Here is an 18,280-nt window from a genome sequence, read left to right on the forward strand (position 1 = left end):
GAAAGGACGCCATAGTTCGGGGGACTCTGAACTCCTACCCGCCAGAGTGAGAGACATCTTTTCCATCGCCAACACCGTCCAAAGTCTCTACAGCCATCCGGAGTGTGGGGGAGGCTGAGGGGAACGCCAGTGTGCAAGTATGTTCTGGGTAGCGTGGAAGCTGTGTAACTAGGTGCAAATCCACGTCATCTAAAATGTGTGACCAATACGACTGAAGTCGGCTGCAGACCCATAGACTAGAGTGTTTTTAAATGTATATATTTTTGGGGTGAAAATAAAAGTACTATCCAGATATATAAACGCTGTGCTTGCTGCATGTAATCTTTATATACATCAACACAATGGAACTGCCTCACAATTTGCTGGTGAAGTAATCCTAACGAAAGGAAAGATAGTATATTATGTTATGTTATGTTATGTTAAAATGGGACTTTTATAGCGCAACGGCTACTCCAAAGGAGTGTCCCGGCGCTTTGTGCTCCAGACCGAAGAAAAAGCTGGAAAACATAACAGTAAAAGAACATGGGGCTGAAAGAGGAGACGGACTATCCAGAAAACAGCCAAGTTTTTAAGTCTTTCCTGAAGACAAGCAGGTTCGCGGTATTCCGCAAAGACACCGGTAAGGAATTCCATAGCTGAGGAGCAAGGAATCTAAAGGACCGGCCGCCTAGCCGAGCCCTTTTGATACGTGGTACCCGAGCCAGAGCCAATGTTTCTGACCTGAGGGATCGTGTAGGTCGGTAGAAATCCAACCTCTTCTGAAGATATTTAGCACCATTGCCATGCAAGGCCTTGTGGGCAAGGGTCATGGCCTTGAACAGTATCCTCTTCCGCACCGGGAGCCAGTGGAGGGATACAAGGAGGTTAGAGGCACTGGTGCGGCGATGCAGGCCAAAAATTGCACGAGCGGCAGCATTCTGGGTAACCTGCAGACGCTGGAGGAGATATTAACTGAGTCAGTGCCTTGAAGATTTGACTGGACACAGCATTGATGACACTCAAAACTAGTGGTTGTTAAACTGTGGTCTGGGAACCCTGGGGGTCCATGAAACCTACTCCGTCTATAAAAATAAAGTAGCAAAATTTGAAAATGTTCACCTTCTCTAAATCTGAAAGAATTTTAAATTGAAGGCTAAAAATTAAGTTCTCAGATTTATTAATTGGGACAGTGCAAATGCCTCAAACAGCATATAGTATGAACGATTAGTGACCTCAGTTTAATTTAGAAAAGCTCCATTATAATTTTGATTATTTGTTTTTGTTTACTTGTGAATGAAGTAAGATATTTTATTTTTTGTGAAGATGTTTGATGAATACATGTTTCTGTATTTTTGAGTATTTGTGTATTGTTTTGTGGTTCACATCATCAAAAATGCGGTGGCTGGGGTCACTCCAGCTTCCAGTAATGACTCTGTGGGGTTGCACTGATTCCTATAAGGATTCAGTGGTGGTGCTCTGCTTCCAGTAATGGTTAAGTGGAGGTCCAGATAAGTCAAAAAGGTAAGAACCTCTGCTCTAAACTAGTCTATCAATGGATGGAAAATGCTATGAAAAGGTTGATGTTATGCTTCAGAAAAGAACATTATGACTGGTAGAGATTGATCATCGCAAAGATCTGAATATTTCTTCCGGATAGATTAAAAATGAATATCCCATTCTTGACTACCAAAGGAAAATCTCTGTAAAGATGCAAGAAGAGACAAACCATGTGTCCATTAAGAACATTTTGGTTTAGCTGCTTTTGTCCATTTTCTTATGACAATGCTCTTGTCATTTCATTATTGATAACAGCTTACCAAGCTTCCTATATCCCAGGCTTTTCCTACAAGTAGCTTGTGAGCTACTGGTAGCTTTCCAGCTATGTGTAAGTAGCTGTGCAACCCGACTACCCCCAAGAATGGTGTCAAGTCAGAGAACCCAGCAAAAGCATTCCCTGAAGGCCTGCAGCAACCCACGGAGACCGGTCTGCCTGCAGGATCCTGCCAGTATTGTTTTCCCGCCGGAGCCGCACTAGCCCGAAAACACCACCCGTGAGCAGATACAACAGTATCACATTATCAACATCTTCTTTTGAAAGATCGGCATTCTGGAATATGGGGTAAATGATGTAGGAGTGATAGGCAATGTTATATTTCAAAGATAGCTCGCAGTAGGGGGAGGTAAGACCCGCGAGCTCCGGCTTCATCGGCCAGCAGGCCCTTTTGACCTCCATTGGGATGCAATGTTCGAACCAAGCACTCATTCGCAGATGCAAAGTGTTGCGAAGGTTGGCACAGCCTACGACCCTGAACTTTTTGTCTTCTTTGCTACAAATTTGCGTCAGTTTGGAGATTTTGTGACACCTCAACTTGCTTTTAACATACCCATTTTTTTATTTATTTTTGTCTACTTTTACCATCTTAATTTTCATGAAATAAGAATTAGACATTTTTCAGTACATTTCGACATTATTGCTTTATGTTGTAGTTTGAGTACAATAGTTGTATTTGTTTATTATTTGTTGTTTTCTTCCATTGCCAAATGTTCTAGAAACACTGCTGTGCATACTGTCCCAAAAGTGTTAAACATACATTGATTATATATTTTTGCAGTGGTGTTCCAGCAAATATTCAGTTAAATATTGACGGGGACCGTGAAACTGAAAGAATCTATTCCCTCTTTTTCTTCAGCATGCCTAAACTTCAGAAGATGGAAGGTAAGAAAACACCAGTTCAGTTCCTTTCTCAAAATGCTTCTCCTACAGAACATCCCACTAAATAATTTTAGTTGTGTGCCTATCTCCAACACTTCAACCGTCACATTGTCAAGGACTGACTCATATAACAAGATCATCACAATTTAGTGGACATCAGGCACAACATGAAAACCCTTCTAACTTAAGGTCACAATAAAGACAACACTATTAAAACTACACGCCCTACACGGTGTAACATACTGCCCATGTAGGCAAGTGCTTCAACGCCCTACATAACGGTAGAAAGCCCTATACAAATGTTCTAGTACAATACAATGTTTAGCGATATTTCAGTGCTAATTAAAAAATCGATGAGCATGTCAAAGTAAATACTAGTGTTTAGTTATGGCAGAAATTTTGCTGACCCCACAAGTATATATTTCTTTTACCACTGTTTGTAGAAGACGTTTCTCCTGACCAGTCACAGGATTTAGTCATTTTACATAGAATTCAGAAAGGGTCTGTGTCTCTTTTAACCTGTGACGTCTCCCTTTAGAGGACTTTGGTCTTCTCCTGGTTCACCCTGAAATTCAACTGTACCATCACAGTACCTTTGTGTGATTATGCGCAAAGCTTATCGTCCACCCAGCATGAGTTAATTTAACAGCTACAGAAGGACAGCAAAGGCTCAAAATCTTGTATGTCAAAATAGATGGTAAAATGCACCATATTCTTTTCAGAAACGGTGGTGCTAATAACTGATGGCATGCACTGAGCAGATCATTGGTTTGTCCTGCAAAGTAGGCCATCAGCACCTAGAACCATCTTATATTTGTTTCCAGTTTACGCAAGTCTTTGCCGTGTCTTCAGGACTTGATGCCTCTTGAGGGAGATTGTAGGGTATCGTATAGTTGAGTGGATAACATTGAAAGATACACTATTTGGGTATAGCTTTAGATGTCAGGTTTTGCTTTCCTTCGCTTGCATTTACTTCACTAGTTAATAAAATATTCTTCTGTCCACTCGTTTTTTAGGTCCATTCTTCTGGCTGGAGCATCTGGAAAGATTTCCTATGACGTCCTGTTGAGAGGACATCTTTTATAACTAATATCACAAGATACATGCATTTTTGTGCTTTTATCGATTGATTTTGTATATTAACCAAGGGTCAGTGCTGTGTCTTGCTCTTGTCCCCCCTCAGATTCTAAAGCAGGTTCCTTGTTTATAACATTTGTTCACCTTTGGGTCTGGCATTTATGCAGCCTTTATCTCCCTGGGGTTGTAAAAAAAAATGTAAAACTAATCCAATTAGAAATTATGAGCCTATGTGTTTATCATAAGTATAGCCAAGTGTTGTATCAAAGGAGAACATGGCTGACTCCATGTTAATATTTGCAGAGAATAGTGACAGCAAGAGTGTTCCATGACATGAGTGACTACAGAGGAAATTGCAGAAGAGTGGTACTGCTGAGTTGTAGGAGAGATGTGGAGTGGTTAAGAAATCCCTGTGTGCTGCATAAGCTTCTGGGCACAGAGCCTAAAAAACGCCAGTTAAGAGACATGCAAAGAGGAGGGATAAATGGGGACAAGAAGATCCACCAAAAAATCCACACAAGCATAAAGAAGGTCTACACCATGAAAATAATGGAGGCAGAACTTTATAGGAACAGAAAATATGGTTGAGTAAATACTTGTGGTGGGTCTTCTTTACAGATATAGAAATAAACACAAAATGGGACATGGCAAAAATACATAATATCTATGTTAGGAAAATTAATTTGACAATATGAATGGGAATTAACAGATTGTGGCTTAAAAGAACAGATCAATGTGCCTGATTTACTCTGGGTCCCTAAGTTGAATGATACCTTCAGTAGGAAATTGATACATTTCAGAGTTTATCTTTCACTTAACCCTTTCGCTGCGGCGAGTATTCCGCCGCAGCGCTAAAGGGGCGGGGCGGCCGCCGCATGCTGGTGACAGAACCGCTCCGTCACCAGCTACAGTTGAGCTGTGCTGGTGACGGAGCGGTTCCGTCATGACCCGCCCCGCTCCTTAAAACTGCCGCGCAGGCGCGAAATCAGCGCCGCGCAGGCGCGGCGGCCGGGCCATGACGGAACCGCTCCGTCATCAGCACAGCTCAACTGTAGCTGATGACGGAACGGTTCCGTCATCAGCAGGGGAGGGGTTAAGACGCATGTTTATTCTAACAAAAAGGCAATTTGATTCTGGTTCATTACTCTGGCAAGCATGTTTGAAACAGATTACTTTTGCAGCAAATTCATGGAGTCGGAACATCTTTCAGTGGGCCATGCAAGGGCTTCTGGGCCCAACTGTGGAGGTTGAGGCCTTTTACTCCTGATATCCCGGGGTCCAACCAACTATGGATCCTGAGCAGCTGAGCCAAGTAACCCTTCTACACTTCACTCTCATTGGTAACTGTGGACGAGCAGTCACAGGCTCCCTTCGGGGAGTGGGAGAGAAAGGTAGTGCAGATAAAGGTTAATGAACACGACTCATAACTCAGCATGCACTCAGTAATGAGTTTCCAAGATTTACCAGCATTGATCATCTCAGTGCATCAGAAGAGTTACTAATAGTGATGTAAAAAAGGCTTTGGCAATTTGAAATGCCTATACGTAGGTGATGCATGCCAGCCACAGCTGCAGTGCCCCTGGCACAAAGGTATTCATATTAGTAATAAGACTCCACACATGATTTCTCATTCAAGAATCACCTTTAAATGTATTTTGGAAAATACATCTATTTTTCCCCAAACATCAGCATCTGAGTTCTGAAAATACATAAAGTTTTATCTTTGAATACACATTTCTTTTCATACATACATTAATTTAACTGAGCAAAAAGTTCTGATTTAGAAGACTGAAATGCACAAAAGAGAGCAACTGAAAGGTTGCTGGAGAGCTACCAGTAGCTCATGACTTGCCTGCGCTACACATTCAAAGAAATAATGACACTCGTAAGCAACAACACAAACCCCTTGAAGTCTGAGCTCTAGTATTTATCTGACAAACCCCTGTCCCACTCTCTTCCTTGCAACGTGTTCGGGTTATTCTTCATACACTGGTGGCCGCATTCAGGGAATGCTCACTAGTAGGCCTTACTCAAGCGTCCCCTTTGACTAAATAGTCTACAGTGTCTATGATTCCACAGCACCTTCAGCAGCGATTTCCCCGTGCCCCACCAGGCAAGATGCAAGTCTTACCCACTCCAGCAGCAAAGATGCGTTCACTGGGTTCCCTCGAATGCGGGCACCAGCATACCCTGGTCCTTTTTGGAGGAGTCTGGCTTCTCGAGGTACACGTGGCAGGCGCAGGCTCCCTACTGATTGGCACCACCGGCCTCAACCACAATTGGTTGTGCTCCCAGCTTGAGTTGGCGCAGTAAATTCAGTTTCCCACAGGGGGGCAAGTGGTTGATTTTCATGTTCCCGACCGAATCTCAGCAATGGAGCGAAGTCTTCTTGGCATCCTCTGGAGGTCCTGGGAATGGTAGGGGTAGGTCTTGACGCACAATTTCGACTCCAGCTGAAATCTTCCTGAACGACGTCCTGAACTTGGCCAATCTAAGTACTGCAATCCCTCCTGGCATACGGGGTTGTTGCGGTACTTCCTGGGAAGTCGTAGACTTCGCCTTTGCAATGACTAATCCCACTGTGATCCCTCCTGGCATACGGTGTTGCCCCTAAGGCTCACACAAGTATTGGCAATTTGTTGGCATAGTCACTTTTGCAGTGGGCCCCATTGGCATACGTGGTCACTGCAACAAGGTGGTACGGGCTTGGCGCTCCACGCATGGCACTCCATGCACTGTTCAGTCCACGACGGACCTCTCATGGTATACTTGGGTCACTGAATAACTCCTGCACAGGGCAATGGCCGGATTGGTGCACAGCCTTCTCCTCACCACACACTAGGAGCTCTTATTAGGGCTCCCCAAAGGATCTCACTCTCTCCAACACTCTCCACTTCTTCACAGGGTACACTGGTCTTGTAACCTCGCAGGTGCTGGTGCTCCAGTGTAGGTGGTCTTAGTTTCCATGGGTGATGGCTCCTCACCCAGCTGGGAGACTAGCTGGCCTTGGCCCTCTGTCCTCGTCACAGGTAGATGTCGTGTGAGAAGAAACTTCCTTTTCTCACCAAGCCCTTCAGGCTTCTTGGTTGATGACACATTTTGGGGTCTCAACCTCCCCTTCTTATCTGCAAATGGGCTATACCAAATGTGATTTAGGGTTTTGATCTTCGAAGTTTTATGTTTGGGATCTGCTTCTGTTGAAGTGCGCTTTTTTTTCCCTTTCCTACCTCTTGAAAGGCTGTCTGTCCCAGCAGGAGAGACTCCGAAGCTCATAAGCCCAGAACAGAGACCGTAGGAGTGACTAGCGTTCACACCTGGATGTCAGCCACCTTGATGTGTGCATGCAAAGGTTAATCCCAAGCTTACAGCCCTACTCTTTATGATTCCCTTCTCAGACCCCTATGGGTTGCTATTGGCAAACGCACACTGTCAACACATACAATCACCATGTGCATGCTGAACAACTTATTGTATTGTACTCCTCGAAAGCATTCGTACATCCAGCAGATGATTTCATTGCACACAGACTGCACATCACTAAGTCTTTCATGCAGTTATTCCTCATATGCATACATACATTGAATACATGCAGTAACCATGCTTGTACTGCACAGCCCTGCTCTAGCCATGTACTACACGCTTCTCAGGCCCACATACATCAAACTCAGTCATCTTTCCTGTGCTGTACAGCACTCTATACTGGTGAGTTAAGCACACAGATAAGCCTTCAGACTGTTCACATGGAACACCCTCTTGTGTTCTCATGTGGCAACTCAGTCCAAGTAGTTTTCCTCAAAATCTTTCTGCACTACTTTGTATGTCCTACACCATTTGACCTCCAAATCTCTTGGACAAATGGGCTTTAGCACCAACACCTCCTGGCCTCTTCACACAGAATTAGCATAATTTTCTGGTCCTTCAGTGCTTGGCTAGCCTTAAGGTTTTCCTTTGCCTGACCCTTGTATTCCACCATAAGTTTCCGGAGGCCAATAACCTAGTCCTCCACATCCTTCTATGGAGACTGAGGTTCCTTCCCACCCACACTGGTTGTCCATACTGAAGTTTAAAGGGACTGAAGCCTATTTTCTTCTGCGAAATCTCTCAGTAGGCAAATAAGAGGTATATCAGAAGAAGGATCCCACTTCCTCCTGAGGTTCTCTGGCAAAGTTTCCATAATGTTCTTCAGTGTTTTGTTAAACCGCTCCACCAAACCATTGGTTTGTGAGTAGTATGCTGTGGAGAAGTTGTATGTCCCACCAGCTTGCTCCCACATCTCTCTCATGCAAGAAGTGAGGAAGTGTGTTCCCTGGTCAGAAATTACCGTCCTTGGAAAATCCGACCCTAGAAAAAATGCAAGAGCTCTTACTACCACTTTTGCAGTCATGCTTTTCAGAGATACAGCTTCAGGGTACCTGGTGGTGTGATCCTCCACAATCCTTTTGCAGTCATGCTTTTCAGAGATACAGCTTCAGGGTACCTGGTGGTGTGATCCACCACAATCAAGATATACTTGCTTCCTGACTGTGAGAGGGGGTCAAATGGACCAACTATGTCTATTCTATCCCCCCCCTCTTCATTGAGGAACCTACACCTGGTAGAGGCACTAACCGTGCCTTAGTCTTCCCTCCTGTCTTACCACTCATCTGGCAAGACAGACAATACCACAGAACCTGTGTCTCTGCACATTCCTGCCCAGTAAAACAGAGGTTCAAACCTATCCTGGGATTTTCTAATCACCAGGTGCCCTGCTAAGGGCACTTTAAGGGCCAGTAGCAAAATAATTTCTGTGCACTAGTAAAACCATTAGGCTTTTGCTAGTTCCTGGCTCAGGATTTACTGGTTCACTAAGTAGTAGACCATCCTCTCAGCCAACATATTGTTTCAGGACTTCTCCTTTGCTGGCCTGTTACTGGGCTTCCTTCCGAAGCCTCACAAGCATAGGGCACTCCTCCTGTGCCTTGCAGTAATCTTCCTGGATAGGCTCCACAGCAGCTAATAAAGCCTCCCTCTCAGGAAGTGACCCAGACTCCAGCAACTGGTCCGCTTCAAGAGCATCATCTTTCCTTCCGTCTGTTGCAGACGTTATGACCGCCACGGCCATTGCCTTTCTGTAGTCTTCGCTTTCCTGCAAACTATCTTGGCCTGGTCCCTGCAAATCAGAGATGTGCAGCCTGTGCCCTGGTTAACTCAGCTTATATTATCCAAGCCATTAAGGCTTTAGGCCCTGGCACCAAGCAGGGGGTAATCAAATCATTGACCAAGAGATATCCAGCTCCTTGCTTTTCTCTTACCCTGACAAAAATCATGGCTGCCATGCCATTGAGCTCTATCTCAACCCTCGATGGCGGATACTCCATGCCCTCTCTGTTGGCTACCAATCATGTGGCCTTAGTTCCAGGGGGCATCGCTTCAGGCTTAAGGTAACTTCCTACACAAATCTCTTTGTGTTGGGATTAATGTGCTTCAGAGAATCAGAGTCCCTTTCCCAAATGTCCATAGCTACTAGGTTGAGCTCAGCCGGTCAGTTTTTGAGTACCTTCACCCAGTGTAACATGCTTGCTATCATGGGTGTTGCTGGGTCAAGTTCCTTCTCTTGACAATTTGTTTTTAAAGTATCCCACCTGGTGGAACTTAAAACAATTCACCACCTTGGATGGGCTTCCTTGCTTTCCCTTTTCATGATGCTCATTCCCGAATACCCCATTTCCATTCCCATGTTTCCTGGGCCATCCTCAAGTCCCATGAGAATTACCCTGGCCCTTACCCTCCGGGTTGGAATCAGCCTGTGGAGAGTTCATCTACACATTTTGTTTTAAACTGTGCAGCTCTAGCCCTTCGTGAATCCTGTTAGCCAAGCACTTATCGGCTAACACTTCAAGTTTAGTTGGATTCCTCTCTGGGAGATGAGACAAATATTGCTTAAGTGGGGTAGAGAAGTTCTGCTTGAGTCTCTGTCACCATCAACTGGTTATGGAACTGACAATCCTTAGCCTCTCTTACCAACTCGTTCAATTCACATAGTACACCAAAAATTCAAGTCTCAAACAGAACCCCATCCAATCTCGCTCAGTCACAGAATTGCTGCAGGTATTGAGCTAGCTTCAGCCTAAACCACCTGAGAGCTTCCTTCATTCGCTCATAGACCATCTGGTCTTCCAAAGGCTTTCTCCCTATAATGGCTGTCCCTTCCGATGGCATGCGCCCCATTAAGGCAGCTGCCTTAGACACCTCATGTAAGGCCTGAGCCTTACAAGCGACCACAAAGCTCACAAATCTTTCCAAAATATTCTGACCTTCCACATAACACATGCACAAGATCTTTTAGAACCTTGGCCACAACTTGGCCCGAACTGGATGTAGAGTCACGTATCCCAGATGGAGTTGTCATTGCTGCCATCCTAAATTTCTCTCTCAAGGGCTATCTTTTACCTCTTCTGTTTCCCCTCCCACGCTGTGTGTTACTCCTCTCTCTGTCACAATTTCTCTTTCCTCGCCCATTCCTCTTCCTTCGCCCAATCCTCCTGTCTCTCCTCCTATTTCCAGTGAGCTAGTCTAAGCTTCTTCCTCTCTAACTCTATGGCTTTCTCATCTTTTTCAGCTTTAGCTTTCTCAAGTGCCGCCTGCAAACTCAGGGTATCTGCTAGTCAACCCACTAAGGGGATTTACTACTTGTATTGGGGACAGTGTTACCCTAAAAATTCGAGGTTGTGTACACGTGAAATATTCTAGAAACTAAAGGTGGTGAGTGTCTTGGTGAAACTATGGAAAATGCATTTGGGGACTCACTCTGCATGTGCCTGGGACAGGTGTGTGCTAAGGCGATCCTAGAGCCTGAATTCAGTGTTCTCTTCCTGGGTTCCTACATTGGTTCCCTCCCAGAGTCAACTATATCTTCATCCTTTTCACCCATTATCTCAAACCGGTCCCTAATGAAATTAGCAATGACCTTTCTTGCTCCTGGGAATCTTCCATCCCTACTTAAGTCCTTCATCTAATGTATGGTCATGGTGCTGAGGTCAGTTGCCAATCCTGTGTTCTCCATTGCGTATGCATGTCACCCTTGTGCATAGAAGAAAAAGAAACTGGACTCAGTGCTGTACTAGTGCAGATTGGAAATTGCCAGTGCCTCCTCTGTATCCAGGCTCATAAATTCAAGGTGCCCCATTACTTGCCACCAATTGTATGAACCCCTTTCAGAGGGCCCTGGGGCATGCAGGGGCTTCTGGGCCCAACTGTGGTGGTTGATGCCTTGTAGTCCTTATGTCCTGGGACTTGACCTTCTATACATCCTGAGCAACTGGGCCAAGTACCTCTCTTGCACTTTACTCTCAGTGGAAGCTGTAGACAAGCAGTCAAAGGCTCCCTTGAGGGTGAAGTGTAAATGCAAGTTAGTGAGTTCGACTCATAACTCAAAGTGCAATCAGTAATGTCAATAAATCAATCTCCAGTCAAATACTTGCTTTTATATAAAAAAAAAGTATTTGATTTCTAACTCTACACAGTCAAAAAAAATAACACTCGTAAGCAACAACACAGTTCCCTTGAAGCCAGGGCTCTAGTGTTTATCTGGCAAATCCCTGTCCCTTTTTCTTCCCTTCATTGTGGTCGAGGTTATTTTCCATTCACTAGTGGCCTCATCCAGGGAATGCTCACTAGTAGGCCTTACTCAAGAGTTCCCTTTGACTCTTACGAAATAGTCAGACATATCTGTGGTGCAGCAGCACCTTTAGCAATGGCTTACACTTGGCAATACTCAGTACTGGCAGCCCCTCCGGGCATCCCATGTTGCCGTGGTACCTGCTGCCAAGTCATAGACTTCTGTGCATTGACCGATCCCATGGTGACTCCTTTGGCATATGGGGTCACCATTAAGGCTCACACAAGTCTTGGGGCTATGTTGGCACAGTGAGTTCTACGGTGGCCACCTCTGGGATACGGGGTCGCCGCTACAAGGCGGTATGGGCTTGGTGCCCCGCGAAAGGCACTTGATGCACAGCTTAGTCCATGGCAGCCCTCTCCTGGCATACGGAGTTGCCGAATCCCTCCTACACTTGGGCAACGATCAGTGCACAGCCATCTCCTCACACCTTGCACCGGAATCCCTCTTGGGACGGGATACACACTGGACCACACTCCCTTCAACGCTCTTCTCTTCTTCACAGGGCACACTGGTCTTGGCAGGCAGGCAGGTTCTGGAGCTCCAGCCTCCAGGGCAGGTGGTTTTGTTTTCCCTGGGGTATTTTCCATCATCCAGCAGGGAGACTATTATGCTCGAGAATGGAGGCTAATATGTTTTTTTTTCTCTGCACTGAATAAATGCATGTTATAAAGATAAGAAACTAGCCTAATTATACTCCATTTGAAAAATCATTCATATTCCACTGTGCCCATTGTAAACTGCCTTACGTACAACCCCGTTATTCTCCAAATCCAGTGACCTAATTTTTATGAACTGACATTTCCACTTGAAGCAGCTTCAGTAAATTTGCATTACATTTTTTACTTGAACATTTTTATTTAAGGCTAAACAAACTGCCTGATGCCCACTTTGAATGCCAATCAAGAGCAGGGCATTAGAGGAGCATCTTTGTGTGTCCAAACGGATGCACAGTTTGGAGTCTCACAAAGAGTGATTATCGTTGAGGCAAGTCCAAGTGAAAGCCATGTTGTTACTTTTCTGTTTCCTCTCGGGCTGCTGATGATGTTTCTCTCCCCTCCTACATGAGGTGAGCATGATACCCACCATTATATCAGCCAGGAGTCTCTGCCTTTCGCTTGTTCTCTTTTATGGTGCTTTTTGTATACTTTCCAGCCCTCCCCCATCCAGCTTTTACCCCATGCTACAGTTAGGAAGGATGTGCGATATGGGCAGTGACCTATCTGGAAGGATGCTTCTAGGTTACTCTGCCATTCGGGATTGTGACTCCCTTTTACCTCCTTTGTGGGTTCTCCTCACAATCAACAGCCTGTACAGGTGGCGTGGTGCTACGGGATTGAAGGGACTACCCTGTCTTCACGCCGAGCCTTGAAATATCTCATCTCTAAAAGGTGTACATTTTTATCCTTGTTTGATGTATGTTTAACCAGTCCTGTGTGAGCTGTTCTCTATAGCTCTCTTGGCGCTTTGGTGGTTTCTCTGGGTGAAGTAATCCATTATCTGAAAGAAACCGGTTAGTGTTAGATTCCTTACCTTAGAATATCTCCAGGCGTCAGACTGGATCCGGAAAGTTTTGCATAGCAGTACCCCTGCGCGTCGGTAGGCGTCGTCTGCGGCTCCGCGTGGGGCGTCGTGATCGCCGGGATGACGTCGTCGGAGCACTTAGATGCCGCCCTCGAGCGCTGACGTCAGTTCTTCTTTTTTCCGCGCCAGCAAGCGCAGATCCGGGAAGAGCAGTACTCTTAGTAATTTTTTGACTAATTTTGGGATCTTTTTTGGATTTCTCGAGTCGATCTTCGGCTCGCGGTGCCGGTAGGGATGCCTGGGTTTAAACCTTGCAAGGATTGTCACCGCTTGATGTCGGTGACCGACCCCCACTGTCGGTGCCTTTACTGTCTTGGGGCCAACCACGATGACAAGTCGTGCCCCGACTGCCGGGCCTTGACCTCGAAGGCTAGGCGGGAGCGGTCCCGTAAGCGACTCGAGCTCCAGCAGCCGGCCCGCGACGCACGAGGTCCCGGTCCAGGAGGAGGTCGAGGGACCGGTCGCGGGACTGCAGTCATCGCCGCTCGACGAACCACCACCACTCGTCAGGCTCCAAGTCCTCAAGTTAGTCGAGGCACTCAAAAAGAAGTCGAAGAAGCGTCATCGCTCTTCCGACTCCCCCTGACGCTCGCTCGACGCGGACGGGGGTTCGGGCGACACTGCCAACGCGGCTCTGCCGGAGCCGCAAGAGCAGCTTCCCGCTCCATACCCGCTGGTCCCTGAGCTGCACGCGACGCCGGAGGAGATTAGTGCTTTCCTCCCGGCCATGAGGTCGCACTTCCCTCCGTCGGAACCTGCCGAGGCGTCTTCGGGCCCGCGGGTCTGTCTGGGAGCCCTAGCGGGCCGGCGGCACCGGCCCCACGCCGTCGGGTGCTTTGGCCCCGGCGCCATTGACGATTCCGGTCCCGACAGCGCAGGGCTCCACAGGATCCAGGCCTGGATCTGGGATGTCGCCAGTCGACCTTACGACCCCTCCGCTGGCGCCGTCCCCAAGGGTGTCGCCGACGAGGTCGTCCCCGGACGACGTCGTCCCCAGTTCCAGCCCCGGTCCGGGTCCGGCGTCGGACCGGCACCGCCCTGCGCCATCTTCAACGCCGATCGGTGAGCCATTCACTGACAACCCAGCTCCATCATTTTTCCATGACTATCAGGAGATGGACGACTAGGAGAACTGGGAGCGGTCTGAGGACCCTCTGGCACTGCAGTGCCAGTTGAGCCAGGACTGGGCAGACGAGCTGGGGGAGGCCAGTGGTCTGGACACTTCCCCCGAAAACTGAATTTGTCTACCCTCCTACCGTGGCTACGGAGGAGGGGGCTGCTTACAGCGTGGTGTTGACTAGGGCAGCCAAGGCCTTGTCTCTTGAGTTCCTTGTCGTGAACATGAGGACTAACCTCCTCACTGAGGTGCTCAAATCGCAGGCAAGCTCCTCTGAGCCTCTCCTGCCGTTTAAAGAAGCCCTGTTGGGAACTTGGTCCAAGCCCTCTACAGGCCTCCCTGTAGATCCGAATGTGGCCCGACGCCACCTCCCGGCTCCGGGCGACCCCAGCTTCCTGTTCGTTCACCCACCCCCGAGAGTCTGGTGATCCAGGCCTCTACATCCCAGACCTCATTCCCGACTGCTCCTCCGGATCGGGAATCCAAAAGGTACGATCAGTTTGGGAAGAAACTGTTCTCCTCTGAGTCTAGGGTTGCTGTCAGTCAACACCGCCTGCCTTTTGGGCTGTTACACCCACTATCTGTGGGATACGGTTGCGGAAGTGCTGCCGCAGTGCCCTGTGGAGGACCAGGCAAAGCTTACCCAAGCCCTAGCGGAGGGACGAGATGCAGCACGCTATTCGATACGGTGTGGCCTTGATACCACGGACTTGCTGGGTAGGGCGATTGCAACGAAAGTGGCGGTTCGCCGCCACGCCTGGCTGAGGTCCGCTAATTTTTCGGGGATGTCCAAGCCACCCTTTCGGACATGCCTTTTGATGGCAGTCGCCTCTTTGGCGACAAGGCGGACAGTATGCTGGAACGTTTCTAGGACACCAGGGCTACGGCCAAGTCCTTGGGCCTCAGCCAACGCCAGCAAACTTCCGTTTTTCTCCCCTTTCGTGGCCAAGGAAGGGGCGCCCCTACACGTCCAGCTAGCCACAGGCCACAGAACCAACCTGAACGCAGTTGCGGACGTGGTAACCGTCGTGGCGGTGCCAGGGGTCAACGGCAAGGTCAGTCCACATCTGCCCCGCCGATCTGCCTCAAAGTCCTCCTAGTCTGAGCTTTCAGGGCCATTCAACACCAGTGGGGGCAGGGTTCGCCATCACTTCCTCCACTGGCGTACCATCACATCAGACAGGTGGGTGCTGCAAATCGTCCAAAGGGGCTACTCCCTCCCCTTCGAGGCGACCCCTCCAGCCATGACACCGCAGTACCACCGCATGTCGGGGGATCACTTGCAACTTCTGCAGGAGGAAGTTATGGCCCTCTTGGCCAAGGGGGCCGTCGAGCGCGTTCCTGGGCCAGAAGTAGGACGTGGTTGCTACTCCCACTACTTTCTGGTACCCTACTATCTTGGACCTCCGGAGCGTCAACGGCTTCCTCTGGAAGGAGAAGTTCAAGATGCTGACTTTAGCTCAGGTCCTAGCTGCCCTGGACCCTGGAGACTGGATGGTAGCGTTGGACTTGCAGGACGCATATTTCCATATCCCTGTCCTGCCGGCTCACCGTCGTTACCTGAGGTTCACGGTAGGCCACAAGCACTTTCAGTTTACCGTGCTCCCCTTTGGCCTTATCAGTGCCCCTCGGGTGTTTACGAAAGTGATGGCGGTGGTCGCAGCTCATCTGCGCAGATCAGTGGTCTCAGTCTTCCCCTATGTCGACGACTGGTTGTTGAACGGGGGCTCGCCCCAGACAGTCGCCACCCACCTCCAGACTACGGCCGACCTCCTGCACTTGCTGGGGTTCTCCATCAATATGCCGAAGTCACACCTGTGCCCCTCTCAGAAGCTCCTCTTCATCGGAGCGGTACTGGACTCTGCCCAGTTTCGGGTTTATCCTCACGAACAGCGGGTTCGGAATATTCAGGCTCTGATTCAGATCTTTCAGCCTTTATCCCGAGTCTGTAAGGTTGACGTGGCAGCTTCTGGGGCTGATGGACTCCTGCATCCTTCTGGTGCATCACTCGAGGTGGCGGATGCGGGCTCTGCAGTAGGACCTGAAGTTTCAGTGGGCACAGCATCAGGGCAACCTGTCCGACCACGTCATGATCTCGGAGGGCACTGCGAGACAGTTGCAGTGGTGGCTCACGGACCATGATTGGGTTGACCGCAGATCCCTCTCCCTACCCCAACCGGAGCATGTAGTAGTGACAGATGAGTGCCTCCTGGGATGGGGGGGGCCACATGGGAGAAGCGGAGATCAGAGGCCTCTGGTCTCCGGTGGAGTCCCTGCTCCATATCAACCTTCTGGAGCTGCGGGCGATCTGGCTTGCATTGAAGGCATTCCTTCCCTCTGTCCGGGGAAGTGTAGTGCAGGTGTTCACGAACAACACCACCGCCATGTGGTACTGCAACAAACAGGGCAGGTGGGGTCGTGGACCCTTTGTCAGGAGGCTCTGCGCCTCTGGCAATGGCTGTAACACTAGGGCGTCACCCTGATGGTTCAACATCTGGCAGGTTCCCTGAACGCCAGGGCGGACAAACTCAGCCGCCGGTGCATAAAGGATTACGAATGGTGTCTGAACTCTGACGTGGCGCAAGGCCTCTTTCAGCAGTGGGGAGAGCCTTGGTTAGATCTATTCACCACAGAAGAGAACGCGCAATGTCGTAAGTTCTGGGCATTGGAATTTCCAAGGCGGCACTCGCGCGGAGACGCTTTTCGTCATGAGTGGAGCTGCGTTTTTTTGTACGCCTTTCCGCCTATACCACTTCAGCCCAGAGTGCTGAAGAAGATCTGGCGCGACCGGGCCCAAGTCATCCTTGTGGCTCCGGACTGGGCACGAAGATACTGGTATCCCGAGCTACTCAGCGTGTCAGTCGATCCCCCGATTAGTTTGCCTCTTCATGAGGACCTTCTGTCGCAGCAGCAGGGGACGGTCCTCCAACCGAACCTGTCCAGTCTCCACCTACATGTGTGGAAATTGAGCGGCGACATTTGAGGCCATTTGGCTTGCCTCCTGAAGTCTGTGATGTGATTCTGGCAGCCAGGCGTCCCTCCACAAAATCGGTATACGCCTGCAGGTGGAACACATTTGTGGCATGGTGCACAGCAAAGGCTGTGGATCCACTTTCTGCCCCCCTTTCAGAGGTTCTCCTCTTTCTACTTTCTCTTGCCCAGCAGGGCTCTGCTCTGGGCACCATCAAAGGCTACCTGTCTGCCATTTCAACCTTTTTGAGGCTTCCTGATCAGCCTTCTTTTCAAATCCGCTGTTGTAAATAGGTTCTTGAAAGGCATCACACACGTTTCCTCCTGTTCCTTTAGTTTTTTTTTTAACAAGTCTTTATTGAGGTTTTAAAAAAAAAATTTACATCACAGTTACCCCACCCCCGAGACCCCTCCTCCTGGTGCAGGTAACAATTTGACATTTGAAAAATAGCAGTTAAAGAATGAAAGATTATAAAGAAAAATAAAAAAATACAGGCTTCGAAGAATAAGAGGAATATAAAAAAAACACATCATTACATTCCTAACGAACTCGATACATCTCGGTTACATTATTGATCTATGCTGGGCTCGCTAGCCATAATCTAACTGGGTCCACACCCGAAAAAAATTCAAAATGGGGGAGGGGAAGGGGACTCTCTGCCCCAGATGCAATAGGCCTAAAGCCGATCTGATACATATGCTGGCTACATGTCATACATTAGATAATATTAAACGAGAAATCTCCAACTGAAATATTCGAAGCCAATATAGAGATCAGCACAGCAGAAATTATGTTAGGGGTAGATAGTTACCAGACCTATCGCCATGCAGGGACTTATATATATTACTATGGCAGTCTTAAGAATCTGTTTGACTTCCGCATGGCTGGATCAATATCCACCCATATTTCAACAGTGGCGGATGCGCTTCTTAGCTACATATAATCTTGAAATTGCCATTTATAGCCGGAAAGGTATCAAGAAGAAAACAAAGGGATTAAAAATTTGGGATCCTGTTCCTTTCGTGATGCCTCAGTGGGACTTGAACTTTGTTCTAACCTATTTGATGTGCGCTCCTTTCGAGCCACTTCACAATTGCCCTCTTCGTCTTCTGGCTCTTAAGACTGCATTCCTGGTTGCCATCACCTCTGCCAGGAGAGTGAGTGAGCTCCAGGCACTATCTT

General features: G+C 48.2%; 1 protein-coding gene across 1 annotated transcript in view; it reads left to right on the forward strand.

Annotated features, from left to right (window-relative positions):
* The window catches only part of RASA2 (RAS p21 protein activator 2), a 619,199-nt gene that overhangs the window by 558,900 nt on the left and 42,019 nt on the right, over positions 1-18,280 (forward strand). The window contains exon 22 of the mRNA XM_086943698.1: positions 2,592-2,695. Within this exon, the coding sequence (XP_086799824.1) occupies positions 2,592-2,695 (104 nt within the window). The remainder of the gene's footprint in view (positions 1-2,591; positions 2,696-18,280) is intronic.

Source organism: Lissotriton vulgaris, chromosome 11 (genome assembly GCF_964263255.1).
Source record: "Lissotriton vulgaris chromosome 11, aLisVul1.2, whole genome shotgun sequence".
Taxonomy (NCBI): Eukaryota; Metazoa; Chordata; class Amphibia; order Caudata; family Salamandridae; genus Lissotriton; species Lissotriton vulgaris.